Consider the following 16,993-nt stretch of genomic DNA (forward strand, 5'->3'; position numbering starts at 1 on the left):
GTCACCGATTTGGTCCAAACTTGCCCCACAGGGAGAGAGTCGGTCAAAGTGCACAGCAAGGTAAACATGAGCAGCCTAAGTCCAAGGTCGTGGCAGTGGCATACCTCCAAATTTGGTCCCTTTCAACCAGTAATCACCTTTTGGCCTCTGGCACCCATACCGTTGGCCTGAGTGGTGTAAACTTGGACTCTACGGCAGCCGTAGGCGCCCTCGACCTGTGGGTGAGATGGCGGGTAAATCGGAGCAAGTGACCAAAATGACCCAAAATCCAAAAATCTCATGAATTTAGCCAAAAATTCGAAGGTGACTGATTTGGACCAAACTTGCCCCACAGGGAGAGAGTCGGTCAAAGTGCACAGCAAGGTAAACATAATCAGCCTGAGTTCAAGGGCGTGCCAGTGGTACCCCTCCAAATTTGGGCCTTTTCACCCAGTAATTACCTTTTGGCCTCTGGCACCCATACCGTTGGCCTGAGTGGTGTCAAATTGGACTACACCGCATTTCTAGCCATCCTCGACCTGTGGGTGAGATGGTGGGTAAATCGGAGCATGTGACCAGAAGGACCCAAAATCCAAAAAAATCTCAAAGATTTAAGCCCAAAATTCGAAGGTGACCGATTTGGTTCAAACTTGCCCCACAGAGAGTCGGTCAAAGTGCACAGCAGGTTAATATGAGCAGCCTGAGTTCAAGGGTGTGACAGTGGCACCCCTCCAAATTTGGGTCTTTTCACCCAGTAATCGCCTTTTGGCCTCTGGCACCCATACCGTTGCCCTGAGTGGTGTCAAATTGGACTCCACGGCAGCCCTAGCCGCCCTCGACCTGTGGGTGAGATGGCAGGTAGATTGGAGCAAGTGACCAAAATTACCCAAAATCCAAAAAATCTCAAATCCCATGAATTTAGCCGAAAATTCGAAGGTGACCGATTTGGTCCAAACCAGCCCCACAGGTTGAGAGTCGATCAAAGTGCACAGCAAGGTAAACATGAGCGGCCTGAGTCCAAGAGCGTGGCAGTGGCACCCCTCCAAATTTGGGCCTTTTCACCCAGTAATCACCTTTTGGCCTCTGGCACCCATACCGTTGGCCTGAGTGGTGTCAAATATGACTCCACGGCAGCCCTGGCCGCCCTCGACCTGTGGGTGAGATGGAGGGTAAATCGGAGCAAGTGACCAAAATTACCCAAAATCCAAAAAATTTCATGTTCATTTCGTCCTGAGTGACATTGAGCGTCAAAAATAAATTTAACATGGTAAAATTCTCGACCACCATGACTGTAGATTAGCTTAAGTTGAATAGGAAAAGTCATGTTCATTTCGTCCTGAGTCACAGTGAGCGTCGAAAATAGTTTTAACATGGTAAAATTCTCGAACACCATGACTGCAGATTAGCCTAAGTTGAATAGGAAACGTCATGTTCATTTTGTCCTGAGTCACAGTGAGCTGTTGAGACAATTTTAACATGGTAAAATTCTCGAATACCATGACTGTAAATTAGCTTAAGTTGAATAGGAAAAGTCATGTTCATTTCGTACTGAGTCACAGTGAGCGTCGAAAATTATTTTAACATGGTAAAATTCTCGACCACCATGACTGTAGATTAGCTTAAGTTGAATAGGAAAAGTCATTTTCATTTGGCCCTGAGTCACAGTCACCATGACTGTAGATTAGCTTAAGTTGAATAGGAAAAGTCATGTTCATTTCGTCCTGAGTCACAGTCACCATGACTGTAGATTAGCTTAAGTTGAATAGGAAAAGTCATGTTCATTTCGTACTGAGTCACAGTGAGCGTCGAAAATAATTTTAACATGGTAAAATTCTCGACCACCATGACTGTAGATTAGCTTAAATTGAATAGGAAAAGTCATGTTCATTTCGTCCTGAGTCACTGTGAGCGTCGAAAATAATTTTAACATGGTAAAATTCTCGTCCACCATGACTGTAGATTAGCTTATGTTGAATAGGAAAAGTCATGTTCATTTCGTCCTGAGTCACAGTCAGCGTCGAAAATAATTTTACCATGGTAAAATTCTCGACCACCATGACTGTAGATTAGCTTCAGCTGAACAGGAAAAGTAAGGTTCATTTCGTCGTCAGTTACAGCGAGCTGTTGAGACAAATTTAACATGGCAAAATTCTCGATCACCATGACTGTAGATTAGCGTAAGTTGAATAGGAAAAGTTATGTTCATTTCGTCCTGAGTCACAGTGAGCGTCGAAAATAATTTTAACATGGTTAAGTTCTTGACAACCATGACTGTAGATTAGCTTAAGTTGAATAGGAAAAGTGAGGTTCATTTCGTCCTGAGTCAGAAAGAGCTGTTGAGACAATTTTACCATGGTAAAATTCTCGACCACCATGACTGCAGATTAGCTTAAGTTATATAGGAAAATTCATTTTCATTTCGTCCTGAGTCAGAGTCAGCGTCGGAAATAATTTTACCATGGTAAAATTCTCGACCACCATGACTGTAGACTAGCTTAATTTGAATAGGAAAAGTCATGTTCATTTTGTCCTGAGTCACAGTGAGCGTCGACATTTTTTTTAACATGGTAAAATTCTCGAACACAATGACAAGATTACCTTAAGTTGAATAGGAAAAGTCATGTTCATTTCGTGACATGATTGGAAATGTGCTGTTCTTGCATTCACTTAGTTGTGGGTTTAAGTCCTGCACTTCTCTCTGATTCCCAGAAGCGACTGTTACTTGCTTCAACTATCCAAGCACACAAGGCAAAGGGGATAGCTTTGGCTGCAACTATATGCCTACTGGTATAGGCTCCTCACCACCTGTCTTCTGTGTGGTGATTGCATCCTGAGCACCTAGTGTCTGTTGGCATAGAGTACCATTATAAGGTTTAGTATTTGTGCAAATTTCCAGATGCTTACTTAAATGCCCAGATAGAATGAAGATTCACATATAGAAGGCACACAATGGAAATAAGCATTGAGGAAAACAATGGAAATAAGCTTACATGCTTTTGTGTTATCCTCGGCAATTGTACATACTTTTGTGTGTTATCCTCGGCAATTGTAATTGTTATTTCGAACTATGTGTTCTTTCCATTATCCGCACTTCATGTATATTGATTAAGTGCCAAAATAAAAGATTATTATTATATTATTATCACCTGAGTGGGTACTCACATGGCAATTCAAATCTCCAAATCGAAAAAATGAAGATACACAAGTGTATTTGTGAGGCTTTTCACTAGTGTGACTTTTTCATATGAAGATTCAGATCACCATCTTGAGAAAATGAAGTCACATGAGATGCATTTATGAGACTTATAACCAATATGATCTCTTGTATGCATCTTCATATTCTTAGGGAAAACCAATGAAGATCATTTGTGCAAGTTCTCTTCAAAGTTGGGGGCCAAGTACTATAACTGGAGACTCAAGAACATAATAAAAACTTACCACCCATGTGAATTCTTGTATGACAATTCAATTCTTCAGATTGAAAAAATAAGATTCACATAAAGTACACTTATGAGACATATCATCAAAATGGTAGTGAAAGACAAAGAGAAGGCAACACAACCAGCAACCAAACTGGTCCTCAGTCTGGTAGATAAGCCATGAGGAATGACTTAAAGTACTGGGCCTACCAACTTTGAAAGATCAAAGAGAAAGAGATGACATGATCATAGTGTTCAGGTCATTAAAGGGGATAGATTGCACTGATATAAGAGATCTGATTAAAGATGAGAGGGCTTTAAGAGGTCATGGAAGTAAATTGATAAAGGATGTGAAGAGAGATCTATATATATGTGGAATAGCTTAGAAGGTGATATAGCCCAAGCTCAAACAGTACATGAATTCAAAGCTAAATATAATTGGAAATCAAAGATATAGATTAAGTTGGAACTGTACATGAATTTGAGTCTAGGGATGTTAGAAAATTAGAAAATAGGAGATGGGACCCAATGAGCGTTGCTCCTTTCCTGTATACTACAATTAAATAAATACAAGACTCTCCCTTATGTTTCCCCCCCACACCTCCACAGAGGCTGGGGTAGACTCCAAAGAACAGACATGTTTGGGTTATGGGAAGAGGAGTGTCCAGATAAATGGTTTGCAATCTTAATGAATATCAACATCACTGGAATCACATGAAACATTATAGGACCAGGGATACCCCCAGGAAAACACATTAGACTTAAAAGCATTCACTGTGTGCCTATAGTTCTGCATTATGTCCTCACAGTGTAGCCCTGCACCCCAACCCCCAGGGTTGGCAGGAAGAATGAGTGAAATATCACCAGAATTGCATGAATGAAATCAAAATACTGATTCCTTTCATTTTTGGGTAAGAAATAAATTACCTTACTCAAACCCAACCTAACATATACCCAGGCTTTTTCCCCCTTACAAAGGAGGTAGCCAAAAAGGAAAAGGCATAAAATCATTCTCACCCATACCATCCCTGAATACACTCCACACCCCTCCACCCTCCCTCTCATCTTAGCACCTCCCGGATGACGGGTCATCCCTGCACCTTGTCCACTGCCCTGGGTCAGAAGCAGTGTCACAAGACACAGCACATCCACAGCAAGGTCGCTTCATTAAATCGGTGACCCCCCTCTCTGTCCCCCCATACATAAAAGGAGAAGACGGGGAGAAATCCCTTCGGGCTGCATCAAATTTTGCTCACACATACTGCCTCACTGCTCACACATACTACCTCACCCCCCATCCCCCCGCCCATTCCACCTCATGCATCACAACATCATCCATATACAACCATTCTCCATTCACCCCTGTCTTCTGTCCTCTCCCGTCCTTCCTCAACAGACATTCCCCTCTTCCCCAAACCCCCCTTCACCCCATCCATCCACCTTATCCTAGGACGTCCCCTAATGTTCACTCCCTCCACATCTGCCTTCCATACCTCTTTTACTAGTCTTTCTTCACTCATTCTTTCCATGTGTCCAAACCATCCTAATACTCTTTCATGAACCCTATCTCCTAACTCCCTTTCCACCCCTGTTCTCCTCCTCACCTCCTCATTTCTCATAATCTAGGTAAAAGATGAAAAATTTGCATGCATGTATTTTCACTTTTTAATTTTTGTTTTTTAAAGATATTTTTCAAATAAACTATTTTTTTTTTCAAAAGATATTGCCACATAAATAATAAGAGCACTATTTCATAACAAAATTAATACACCACACTTACTTCAGCTACTCATCTTTCCACCATCATTAAGTGAAAAAAGGGAGCATACACACATTATGCAACAAAAAACATTTTGTCACAAAAACCATACATTTTTGGAAGATCTTCAATCAACTAAAGTTTGTGTAATTGATGAGGTAAATTCAATTAGAATAGAAAAAATGACAGAGCATATGGTAGACCTCTGCAGAAATATTATGGCATTTAGGACAATTTCTAATATTAGAACAGTACTAACACAGAATAGGCCTGGCCAGAAAATAAAACTGCCCTATGTGTAACCACCACACAAAAGACACAGAGCACTTCATCCCACATTGCCCCACACTAACAATCCCTAAAGAGCAACACAATATTTCTTCCCTGAGTGAATTATGGGCCTTCCTGGTGGCCCAATCCAGATACTTAAGAGCTGTGTGTCTCCTACAAGAGACCTGGGGCAACAGATTGATTGATTGATTGATGAATGTATTGGTTGTGGTCATGTCTACAGTTCTGTTGTTGACGGTACTTATAAATTAGACTCTACATTAATTTTTGAAATTATTAGAAAACCCTAACAATATTTGGCATTTATCAAGTGACACTTCTCTCTTCAAATACACTTGATGCATTTATGTGAGTCAAAAATTGTTTATTTTGTTGCTATCACAAATACGTAAAATCATATCATCTTTAATTTTATCATCTTTTCATTCATGACCCTTTCACCCCATCCAAGGATGAGATCAATGGATGGGATGAAAGGGTCTTTGAGCAAGATAGGAATGGCTGTTGAGCAAGGAAGGAAGGAGGCAGGTATATTGGTGAGTGGAGGATGGTTGTGTATGAATGATTTTTTTTATGCAACCTAAAGGGATTTCTCTATTTTCTGCATGAGGGGACAGGGAGGGGGGTGGGGGGAGGGTCACTATGTAAAAAAGTTGCCCTGCTGGGGATGTGCTGTAATATTCCAGAAACACGTAAATGCAGCTATTTAACCTAACCTATTTTTAGAATAAAATGGCATCATTATTATATACAATTGGTAATATTATATTGAAAAGAAATCCCATAGAAAAAAATAATCTTTCAAAAAAATAAATAAGACACTAATGAAAAAAACTTATTAGTGTGCTACTAGAATAGCACCAGTATCTTATTACAGTTTAATCAGTTATCAATTTGATCTTATTACTTCACTACACATGTTTAGGCATGCATAAGCATATAAGCATGTCACTACCAGTATACTTCTCATTTGGAAAATCAACCACAAGGTTGCCAATCTGTGAAATCCTTGTATCAATAATGGGAATGTCTTTCAATACCTCTGTATTGTGATTCTCATCAGTACTCGTACTAGAAAGCTCAGTCAATTTAATATGGGGGCAAATTCAACTATTCATTGCCTCCTGCAGATCATCTACCATCTTAGATAGGTTATTTAACTTGCACAGAGTACAGATTCATAACATTTGCTGAATGCTGTATTTTCACAAATCAACCATCCTAATACATATTTCAAGTCCAAACTTGTAACCAAACCATTTATCAAATTCTCCACTAGTTAAATCTTAGAGCAAGTATCTTTCCTTCCTTCTACCTTCTCCTTAGAACCTACCATTCCAATCTTCCTCATTCATTAGTAATTGTATTTTAAATTATTGCATCAAACACTATATTACTTAAAACCAATGTAGCTAAAATGCAATCTTGCTTGGTTTCCCACCTTAGGGTCATCCTTTTGTTCATCTACTACTTGGACAAAATTTACATAAACTTTGTCTTGTTCTAAAAAAATACTCAAACATAAAGATATTATAAAGATATCTCTATAACTAAACCTCCAACTCCTTTCCTAACTTTGTTGGTTGAGGTGACCTCTTCAGTACGGACCAAAATTTCACATCCAAGGATGAGATCAATGGATGGGATGAAAGGGTCTTTGAGCAAGATAGGAATGGCTGTTGAGCAAGGCAGGTAAATGGGTGAGGGGAGGATGGTTATGTATGAATGATTATTTTTATGCAACCTAAAGGGATTTCTCCCTGTTTTCTCTATTTTCTGCATGAGGGGACAGGGAGGGAGGGGAGGGGTTGCCATGTAAAAAAGTGGCTCTGCTAGGGATGTGCTGTAAAATTTCAGAAACACACAAGTGCAGATATTTAACCTAACCTATTTTTAGAATAAAATGGCATCATTATTATATATAATTGGTAATATTATATTGAAAAGAAATGCCATAGAAAAAAATAATATTTAAAAAAAAAAAAAAAAAAATATACGAATGAAATTTTTTTATTAGTGTGCTACTAGAATAGAACCAGTATCTTATTACAGTTTAATCAGTTATCAATTTGATATTATTTCACTACACATGTTTAGGCATGCATAAGCATATAAGCATGTCACTACCAGTATACTTCTCATTTGGAAAATCAACCACAAGGTTGCCAATCTGTGAAATCCTTGTATCAATAATGGGAATGTCTTTCAATACCTCTGTATTGTGATTCTCATCAGTACTCGTACTAGAAAGCTCAGTCAATTTAATATGGGGGCAAATTCAACTATTCACTGCCTCCTGCAGATCATCTACCATCTTAGGTTATTTAACTTGCACAGAGTACAGATCCATAACATTTCCTGAATGCTGTATTTTAATAAATCAACCTTCCTAATACATATTTCAAGTCCAAACTTGTAACCAAACCATTTATCAAATTCTCCACTAGTTAAATCTTAGAGCAAGTATCTTTCCTTCCTTCTGCCTTCTCCTTAGAACCTACCATTCCAATCTTCCTCATTCATTAGTAATTGTACTTTAAATTATTGCATCAAACACTATATTACTTAAAACCAATGTAGCTAAAATGAAATCTTGCTTGGTTACCCACCTTAGGACCATCCTTTTGTTCATCTACTACTTGGACAAAATTTACATAAACTGTGTCTTGTTCTAAAAAAATACTCAAACATGAAAATATTATAAAGATATCTCTATAACTAAAACTCCAACTCCTTTCCTATCTTTGTATGTTGAGGTGACCTCTTCAGTACGGACCAAAATTTCACGGGCAGCGTTACCTGCTAGACGTACGATGTGTCATAATAATACTCGCATAATAAAATATAGTCACCGCTTATATCGATCGTTCTCTCTTTCACCCGTGAATATTGATAACCATAGAAAATGTGATGAAGACAGTTTAGAGCAGTGGTTCCCAAACTGGGGGAAATTTCCACCTGGGGGGAAATTTGAAGCTACCAGGGGGAAATAATTACACTACCTACTAACTAAACAAAATCTCTGATGGATTTTCTCATGTCTGAGAGAGAGAGAGAGAGTGAATGCCTGTTTATCAGTATAGTTGTACATTTGAAAAATAAATTAGTAAATAGTCACAGTGTATTTTAACTACTCTTTCCCTGCTACACATGAAGGGGGAAATCTGGATAGTTGACCTGGGTGCAGGGGGAAATGACAGAAAAAAGTATGGGAACCACTGGTTTAGAGAGTATGTCATTACGCAGGGGCAACTACAATAAATATAATCAAGACGCCGATATGGCAGCCTCGCGTATCCACTTGCTCCTCATGCCGCCTACGTATGCGGCACCGTATGGAAGGGGTTAAAGCAGGAAAGGCTAATACATGTACGCTGGATCTTCATTAGCTTAGAAACTGGAGTTATTGCCAGCAGTCAGCTTAGTTAGCTAATCAGTTAAATCTATCATCTGTATCCCATTCAATTGTCTTGGGCAGTCTACTAGTGCCAGCCATAACTCAAATATAAGAAAGTCTCACCTGTCATTCCTATCTTGCAAGAGCACACACCCTGTCCAAGATGTACCACATAGCCCACAGTCTCATCAGTCTCACTGGGTACCATGTAGAGGTCCTCGTCAACCTGCTCGATCTCGTCTGGGTTTATTTTACATCCTGCAGCAACACTTGGAAGGAATCGCGACTGCAACACTCTATCCAGTCTGTTGTTGCAGACATCAATAATGCGTCTTTCATAGTAAGCCTCCAGCCTCGTGACAATAAAGTCCACAAGCTGGATCACATTGTACGCTTTGGTGCGCTCAAGAATCTGATCTTTCATGATCCGCATGGAAGCTTCAGCATAGTTATTGGTGTTGTTGTTACGGACATTCAGGTCATCACGGTAGCACACAGCCCAGGACGATTTCCTGGCATACACATCCTCCAAGTGTTTTTGAACTTTTTCGTACCTTGCCAAAGTTTCATCATTCTCCATTGCCTCGAATTTGGCCTGAAGTTCATCAACAGAACTGCAATAGACCATGTCTTTCAACAAGGAGAACAAATGGGGTCTATCCTCCTTCCTCACTCCATTTTTGAATTCCCACAGGAAACGCCAGAATGCTTGCAGCAGGTGAAATACACATAGCAGTAGCGTAGCCTCAGGATAGATAGCACTCAGCGCTTGTCTTTCAGAAGTGCTATCATCAGTCATGAATAGTTCTGGCCCTAACTTTGGACCCCGCCTGAAAAAGGCAGAATTATCCAGCAGTGAATTATAGAGGGCGAGCGCTTCAGTTACTGTCTCAGTACTTTCACTGGTTGTGATCAGCACTCCTAGAGGAAGTCCACCAGCACAGCTATGGGTGAGCAGCAAAAACACACGACATCCCTGCCTGTCCATATTTCCAGAGGCATCGATGAACACCAATTCACCTGAATGCTTAATAAGTTTATGTACACGTTGCATTAATGGTGTCACTATTGCCAGTGCTGCTTGCTTCTTTTCTGGTCCAACGAGTGCGAGTTTGATCCTGTTTTGACCAAGGGTTCCTTCCTCGATTTTCTTCTCCAACTCTTTCAGAACAAATTCTCCCGTGGCTTTGCCGTACTCTTTCTTGAAGGCCTGGTCGTACAACCTGAAGAAAAGGCAGGGGATTTTTTAGCACTCAACATAGTCAATTTTTCATAGTAACTAACAGGGTTCAATTTTAGACATTTTTCTTGGTTGCCCACAGGGCAAACAAAGTCGAGGTCCATCTTGCCTTAGCCCATTCTGAGGTTGCCCTCAAATAGCAAGAATGAAGGAATAAGCCAGAAGTATTATTGCCCATTGGGCAAGTTTAGGACACATTTTCAGACATTCTGCTTGCCCACAAGGTTTTTATGTTACCTCGGGCAAGCAAAAACCTGCAAAAATCGAACCCTGACTAAGTGCGTTACTCCTGGTACTGAGGATAATCCAACAGATGCTTACGTGAATTCAGTGAAGATACCTTGTTCCAAGAGGGTGTAGAATGCCATATTTTTCTTATGTATTGGAAGCTATTTGATACCATACCAGAAATATCAGTGTTAGACAGATTATTTATTTCCCTTGGATTTACAAATGTATTACCTATTCAATGTCAGTTTCAATTTACCACTGCATTACAAGACCTTTTCAATGAAAAAAGATCAGTTACAGTTTTGCAATATAATGTGCCAAGCATGATTCTTCGTCCCATCCTTCCCAAAGTAGGCAGAAGATGAAATTCACACACTTGCACTTGAGGAAACACACCGTATCAAACACTTAAAAAATATACAGAACTCACCTGTAACAGTACTGCAAATCTGGTGTTATGGCTCTATCAGCACAGACAAAAATGTAATTATCCCCATGCTCTAGTTGAAGATCATACTTGTGCAGTTCGAGTGCTTTTGAAGGAGTGTAGCCCTTGCTGAATAGGTCCAGGAACTTCTGCTTCACCTCTTCACTCACATCTCTATGTTTCAATGCGTCTGCAGCTCGAATAGGGTGATTATGGGTGCACTTCAATTTCACAACCATGGGATGATCAGGCATGTGGGGATCCGCTGACCTATGAACAAAGAAAAAAAATGACACAAGCTGCAGAATACCGTAAGCATCTGATTGTCTTTGCACCGTATGCACTTCCAGGCATGCAAACACTTCAAGACTGAAGCCATTCAGTGTTGTACTGTCAGTACCTCTTGCTCTTTCCTTGCCTGAAACAGCCAACAACACTGTGCCTGAATGTCTCTTTGGCCTCAGCCATGGCCATGGGTTATGTACAAAGAAATATATCTCACTTATTTTTAAGAAATTTATCAAATAAATTCCAAAGGTTTTGGTTCAAAAATTAATATGAGAAGTTGCACAATACATGATATACTCAGGATGAGAAAAAAATTAAACACTAAGTACCTGCACTTCCTTTTTATCCCATCAGATTTTTCGAAGGTACTGACTTTAACAACGATACTCAGACCTGCTGGACAATTGGTGTTCTTTGACCCCCGGTGGCAATCAGATGTTGCAGTCCTTGGCTTTGTATTGTGTTGGCAGCGAAAATCAGTCTGAAGAAGAATGCAATGAAGTTCATTTTTAGTACTTAGAATTAAAATCTGGCAAGACCATGAACGCATCAGACACATATGGCAGAGATTAAATAACACGTTCACATTCATCAGATAAATAAAGTGACGAGACGAGAGAACAAGCTGTAAAGCGTTGCTGGGAGTCGTAGCCTCTGAAATAATAATATGCGACTCAAATGTAAGCAATGCAGGGCATGGCATATGTCATTGACTGAATGTTCAAAGTCTGGAAATGTTTGAATAAGTACACCGCAGCATTTTTTTTTTACCTTGGAAATTTGGCCATCTGTTTGTCGAACTAGGAATCACAAATTTTAGGAAAATGCTTCACCTGGCAGTGACAGCCGCTGCACAGTACAATAATTGTTATAGCGCTTCTTTTTACTTAACTGAATGTCAATACGGACCAAAATTCAGAGTATACACACCTTGTAAGCAACCTTTACACCAGAACAGTTATAAGATCTTTCCACTCGAAAAGTCATGAGAGAAGATTTCTGCATGAATTCCAACCACTGTTTGGCCCCTTCTTTAGTCGAAACGGACAATCTCAGAGTAACGTTCACTTCTTTCCCAACAATTTCTACTTTACAAATGTGATGCTCATAGCTCTCAGGCAATAATCCCTGTAATGAAAAAGAAAATCATAAGATTAAAGAAGCTGAACCAGGAAATATACCGGGAATTTTAATGTGTAATTGGCACTTCGTCATCATTTCTTAGTAAAGTAGCCTGCAGCGTGCTTTTATCGGAGTATTTCAAATATCTTTGGATCAAAATTTATTGGTATCTTAATTTTGTGTATTTGGAATTTTCTGAAAAATGACCACCAAAAAATTCCCAACAGTTGTTCAGTAAATTTCTATGCATTACATCAATAAATGACGTCATCTGATGTACGTCTTGCATGACTGGAATTACTGAAAGAGATTTATGATTCCTTAATTAAAAGTTCAGAATTATTTGAATTAAAATCTTCTAACCATCATAGCATCAGCTAGACTATGGCAGAAAAACCAGCACTCTAGTAGGCCTAGTAAGCACTATAACTATTACTTAGGGGGGGGCTTAGTGTATGATCGAGGAAAAGACCATCGATACGGTATAGACTCTAGACCAGGGGTTCTCATTAGGGGTGAAATTCACCCCAGGGGGGAATTCTGGGTTTTCTAGGGGTGAATTGTGACCTCAGTAAGTTTACGGTGTGAGGAAAGCAAATATAGGCTCTGGCCTATCTGTCTGGACGTCACCTGGGCTGGAATTACACCTGTGCTGACCCAGGTTAATCTTAGGATTAGAAAAGTGTTACGCTGTGCGATAATATCTGCGTATTATTTAGAATGCACCTTTTGAAACAGGCAATCTTGGAAAGGAGGGGGGAATGACATTCTGGCAAATGGTGAAAGGGGTGCATGAGCCAAGCAAGGCTGAGAACCCCTGCTCTAGACTATTCTTCAACAAATTAGTTTTTTTTTTCCAAGATTTGTCCAGTTCTTTCCACTGCTTCAGGTCAAAATGTTCTATGTGTTTTACTTCTTCTTTTCAAACTTACCGCTAACCAAAGTTGTAGTTTAGAATCAATAACAGGGCGATCAGAATGTGAACACAACCTAAAGTTATTAGACGCCGCCATTTTCAATGTTTTGAATCTCAAGTTGAGTGAACGTATGAGTCAGTCAGGTGCGTTCGGATTGGCTGTATGCAAATAAGTTCATATTGGTGTCCGCAAGTCTCACGATATATCACGCTATTTATACATTTCTATGTGTGTTGCAGAAATACGTTTGGCATGAGCAACCAAAGTGAGTACGAAAATCCCGAACGGACGTCGTGTACAACCCAAACTTTCACGCCCTAGCATGGCAACAAGGTGACGCTACTATAGAAACATTCGAAAGAACGCTCTCCAAGTGACTAAAAACCGTTTATCCATAATTACGTAGGTAGTTAGTCATAAAGGGGAATGATATGATAATTCTGCACATGAAAAATATTTTGAAATTCTGCTATAAAGCGAAACAAATACCACGTGCGCGCGTATGATGCCTGGCGTACGAGAGTGTCAGGTGCGCTCTGATTGGCTGTATGCAATCGAGTTAATCTTGAGGTCCGCAAGTCTCGTGGGAAAAAAAAAAAATTCGCGTCCCGGGAGATGGGCGGGCGGGCAGGTGGCCAGTATTAATCAGTTATATTTTTCGGAGGACAGTTTGGGCGGGAAATGTAGAGTTTGCAGGTCTGAAGTTCCAGCGTTGCCCTCATGCCCTAAAATATTCAGTAAAATATAAAAATTATTTTTGATATTATTATTATGGCAACAAGAAAGCTGAAACTATAGCGTATAATTTTTTTTTCTACACCGTAAAATCGTCTCTTTTGGAGGTACAATATTTTGTAAAGAACATAATTACCAATAAAAGTCATATATTTTGATGTACCATTTATTATTTGATAACTAGTTATATGATTTTTCAACAACAGCTTGAGTTTTTAAATGTTAGAACATCATCCCGTAAGTATGCAGAAAAATGATCCTGGCGCAGTTGCCACATGCCGCCATTTCTGTACGTTTTGGTACAAAATTGTACGAAACGGCAGCAGCAGCCCTGGGCTGAACCAAAATCTCAGTCGTGCTTTCAAGATATTCACATTCGATATTCATGTTTTTGTACATTTCGTGTCAAGTGATTTGAATTAACAGGGGAAAAAATTAAAATGTATAATTCCTTTGGCTGTAATTGAGAAGTCATGTCGTCATAATAAGGGAATTTTCCGTCCGCTGCGGGGGATTTTTATGATGAAATTTTCAGTGCAATTCTAACTGCATACGCGTGCGCGCACGCACACACACACACACACACACACACACAGATCGGTCATACGAGCTCTGAGCTCTCTTTCGGGAGGGAAATAGCTGTCGATCACGAGTCCAACACGTGATCCAAAGACCAAGGTGAATACACACACATGACTCGGTGGCGCAGTTGGTAGAGTCCCAAACTGTCACTACGGCGGTCCGGGTTCGAATCCTGCCCAGGGCTGAAAATAATTTCAGTATCGCTGCGCTTCGAGTCGTTACTCCAACTCGTGGGCGGGGAGTTTGGTGTGTGTGTGCGTGTAAGGTCAAAGCATTACCCATAGATCGGTCATACGAGCTCTGAGCTCTCTTCCGGGAGGAAAATAGCTGTCGATCACAAGTCCAACACGTGATCCAAAAACCAAGGTGAAACACACACACACACACACACACACACACACACATATATATATATATATATATATATATATATATACATATGTATATATGTATATATTCATCTTAACGACATTAACATTTTCCATTTTAATTTCCTGCAAATACGATCGAGACTAAGAAGGAGCTCTATGAAAGTATATTCGGAGACAAATGTACAGTGACTTAACCCACTGCGCTATCAAGAGGGAAACAAATTGAGAACAATTTCTCATATATATACTCGACTCACCCCCGCCACGATAGCGCATTCGGTAGTATGTACACAAGCGGGATAGTTATATGAGTATATATATATATATATATATATATATATATGTATATATATGAATATATATATATATCTTACAATCCATGACCGTCGCGCAGAGGATTCGAACCACCGCCTATAGAGGATTGTAAGATTGATGTCGCTGTCCACTAGCGAATTATTCACATATTTAGATATGTATATATATATATATATATAATATATATATATATTCATATATATGTATATATATATATATATATATATATATATATATATATGAAAGGTTTAAGTAGGCGACTGAATAGGTCTCCCATAGATATATATGTTGAGGCATTAATATAAGCGTTGCTTTGGCCGTTGCATGACTTTATCTCGCAAATAGTGGATAATGGAGTTGATTCCCCGTAGAGTTTGACGACAAACCATGTCCGTGGGAGGCGAAACTGCAGCAACGTGTGTGCGTACAATTTGAAAAATGGCGTAGGTTTGAATACATTTCTAGTCTTTTACGGCGCGCAAAATAAAAAACGTGTAACACGCGTATCTAGACAAATATTTACTCGTAATCCAAAAGGATCACGTGTTGGACTCGTGATTGACAACTGTTGCCCTCCCGGAAGAGAGCTCAAAACTCGTATATGGACCGATCTATGGGTAATGCTGTGAACATAAACGCACACACATATCTCTTTGCTCATGAGAGTTGGAGTGCCGGCTCGCAGTACAGCTATGCTGAAATGATTTCAGCCCTGGGCGAGAATCGAACTGGGACTGCTGGATTAGCGGTTACGAACGGTACCACTGCCCCATGAAGCCGAGTGAGTTTACCTAATTGTAGTGTACAACGGGTGAGGAGCAACGCTCGTGGGGTCCCGTCCGTCTACTACTCACCCGTTTATTCTATCTCGCCTCGAATTTGTATAATTCAGACTTAGGCTATATCCTTGATTTCCAATTATCCTATTTAGATTGGCATACATATGCCATTTTTTTTTTTTTTTTTTTTTTTTTTTTAAGGGAGCCCAAAAACAAAGGCATAAATTCCACTCCCACCCATTCCATCCTTAACATACTCCACTCCCCTCTACCCTCTTATCTTTGCTCCTCCCTGCGGACCCAGAACACTGCATTGTTCTTGGACTTTGCTTGCGGAGGAATATTCAAGCGATGCCCTACATTGGTATCATGGCGTCGCGTCGTTTTGCAGTCGACTCGTTGTTGCCACTTCCCTGTCGTTTGATTGTTTTTTGTTTTCTTAGTCTATCGTATTGTTATTATGAAGCTATTTACTTTATTTTTAATTATTTATATATCTAATGTGTTTATTTTTTCACGTAGAGGATTTCTGTATGTATGTAACAACGTTATCCCCTCCAGGAAATTATTTTCTTACAAAAAAAAAAAAAAAAAAAAAGAGAAAAGACAAAAAAATGTCGACACTATGAAGTCAATAATTCTAAGGGTTATTTGAATTTTAGAATAATTAAATTGAAAGGTACGTATTACCAGCCCATCATTAAAAGAGTTATTTCATTATTATATCAGGTCTTGGATCACGTGCTGGACTCGTGATCGGCAGATATAACCTTTTGTCTGATCTGTGATGTCAGACTTGTTGCAGTCGACCAACATTTAAGTTTACTCGATTTATGATTTTTTTTATCGGCTGTGTAACTTTTTAGTTGCCCGATGTTATTTAATTATCTATTTATGCATTTATTTATCGGTTGTCGTTTAAGTTGTCATGTAGTGATGGATGATATGTGTGTGACGTCACTGTTCTCAGTTCAAATGTACATTTCGAAAGATCGAAGCAATTGTCTAACCACTGAAGAGCCAACGGTCGCGGGAGGGAGGGAGCGGTAGGGAGGAAGGGGAGGGGGACTTTGCCACAAGTATTGGTGTGTACGATGTGACTTTAATTTTATTTATTTGTTGACGTATTTATTTATTTTAT

The 16,993-nt window shown here is 39.6% G+C and overlaps 2 protein-coding genes across 2 annotated transcripts in view; both read right to left on the reverse strand.

Annotated features, from left to right (window-relative positions):
• Window positions 1-16,993, reverse strand: part of LOC143039478 (protein FMC1 homolog) — a 119,981-nt gene that overhangs the window by 25,994 nt on the left and 76,994 nt on the right. The gene's annotated exons all lie outside the window — the stretch shown is intronic.
• LOC143039476 (uncharacterized) lies at window positions 8,310-13,423 on the reverse strand. The gene is made up of 5 exons (XM_076209577.1): window positions 13,086-13,423; window positions 11,962-12,159; window positions 11,361-11,512; window positions 10,747-11,013; window positions 8,310-10,068 (listed from the first exon to the last, which is right to left on the reverse strand). Exons 1-5 carry the CDS (start codon window positions 13,164-13,166, stop codon window positions 8,931-8,933), a joined length of 1,836 nt encoding a protein of 611 aa, XP_076065692.1. The 5' UTR covers window positions 13,167-13,423; the 3' UTR covers window positions 8,310-8,930.

This window comes from Oratosquilla oratoria, chromosome 26, assembly GCF_046742065.1.
Source record: "Oratosquilla oratoria isolate Oo_2021 chromosome 26, ASM4674206v1, whole genome shotgun sequence".
Lineage (NCBI taxonomy): Eukaryota > Metazoa > Arthropoda > Malacostraca > Stomatopoda > Squillidae > Oratosquilla > Oratosquilla oratoria.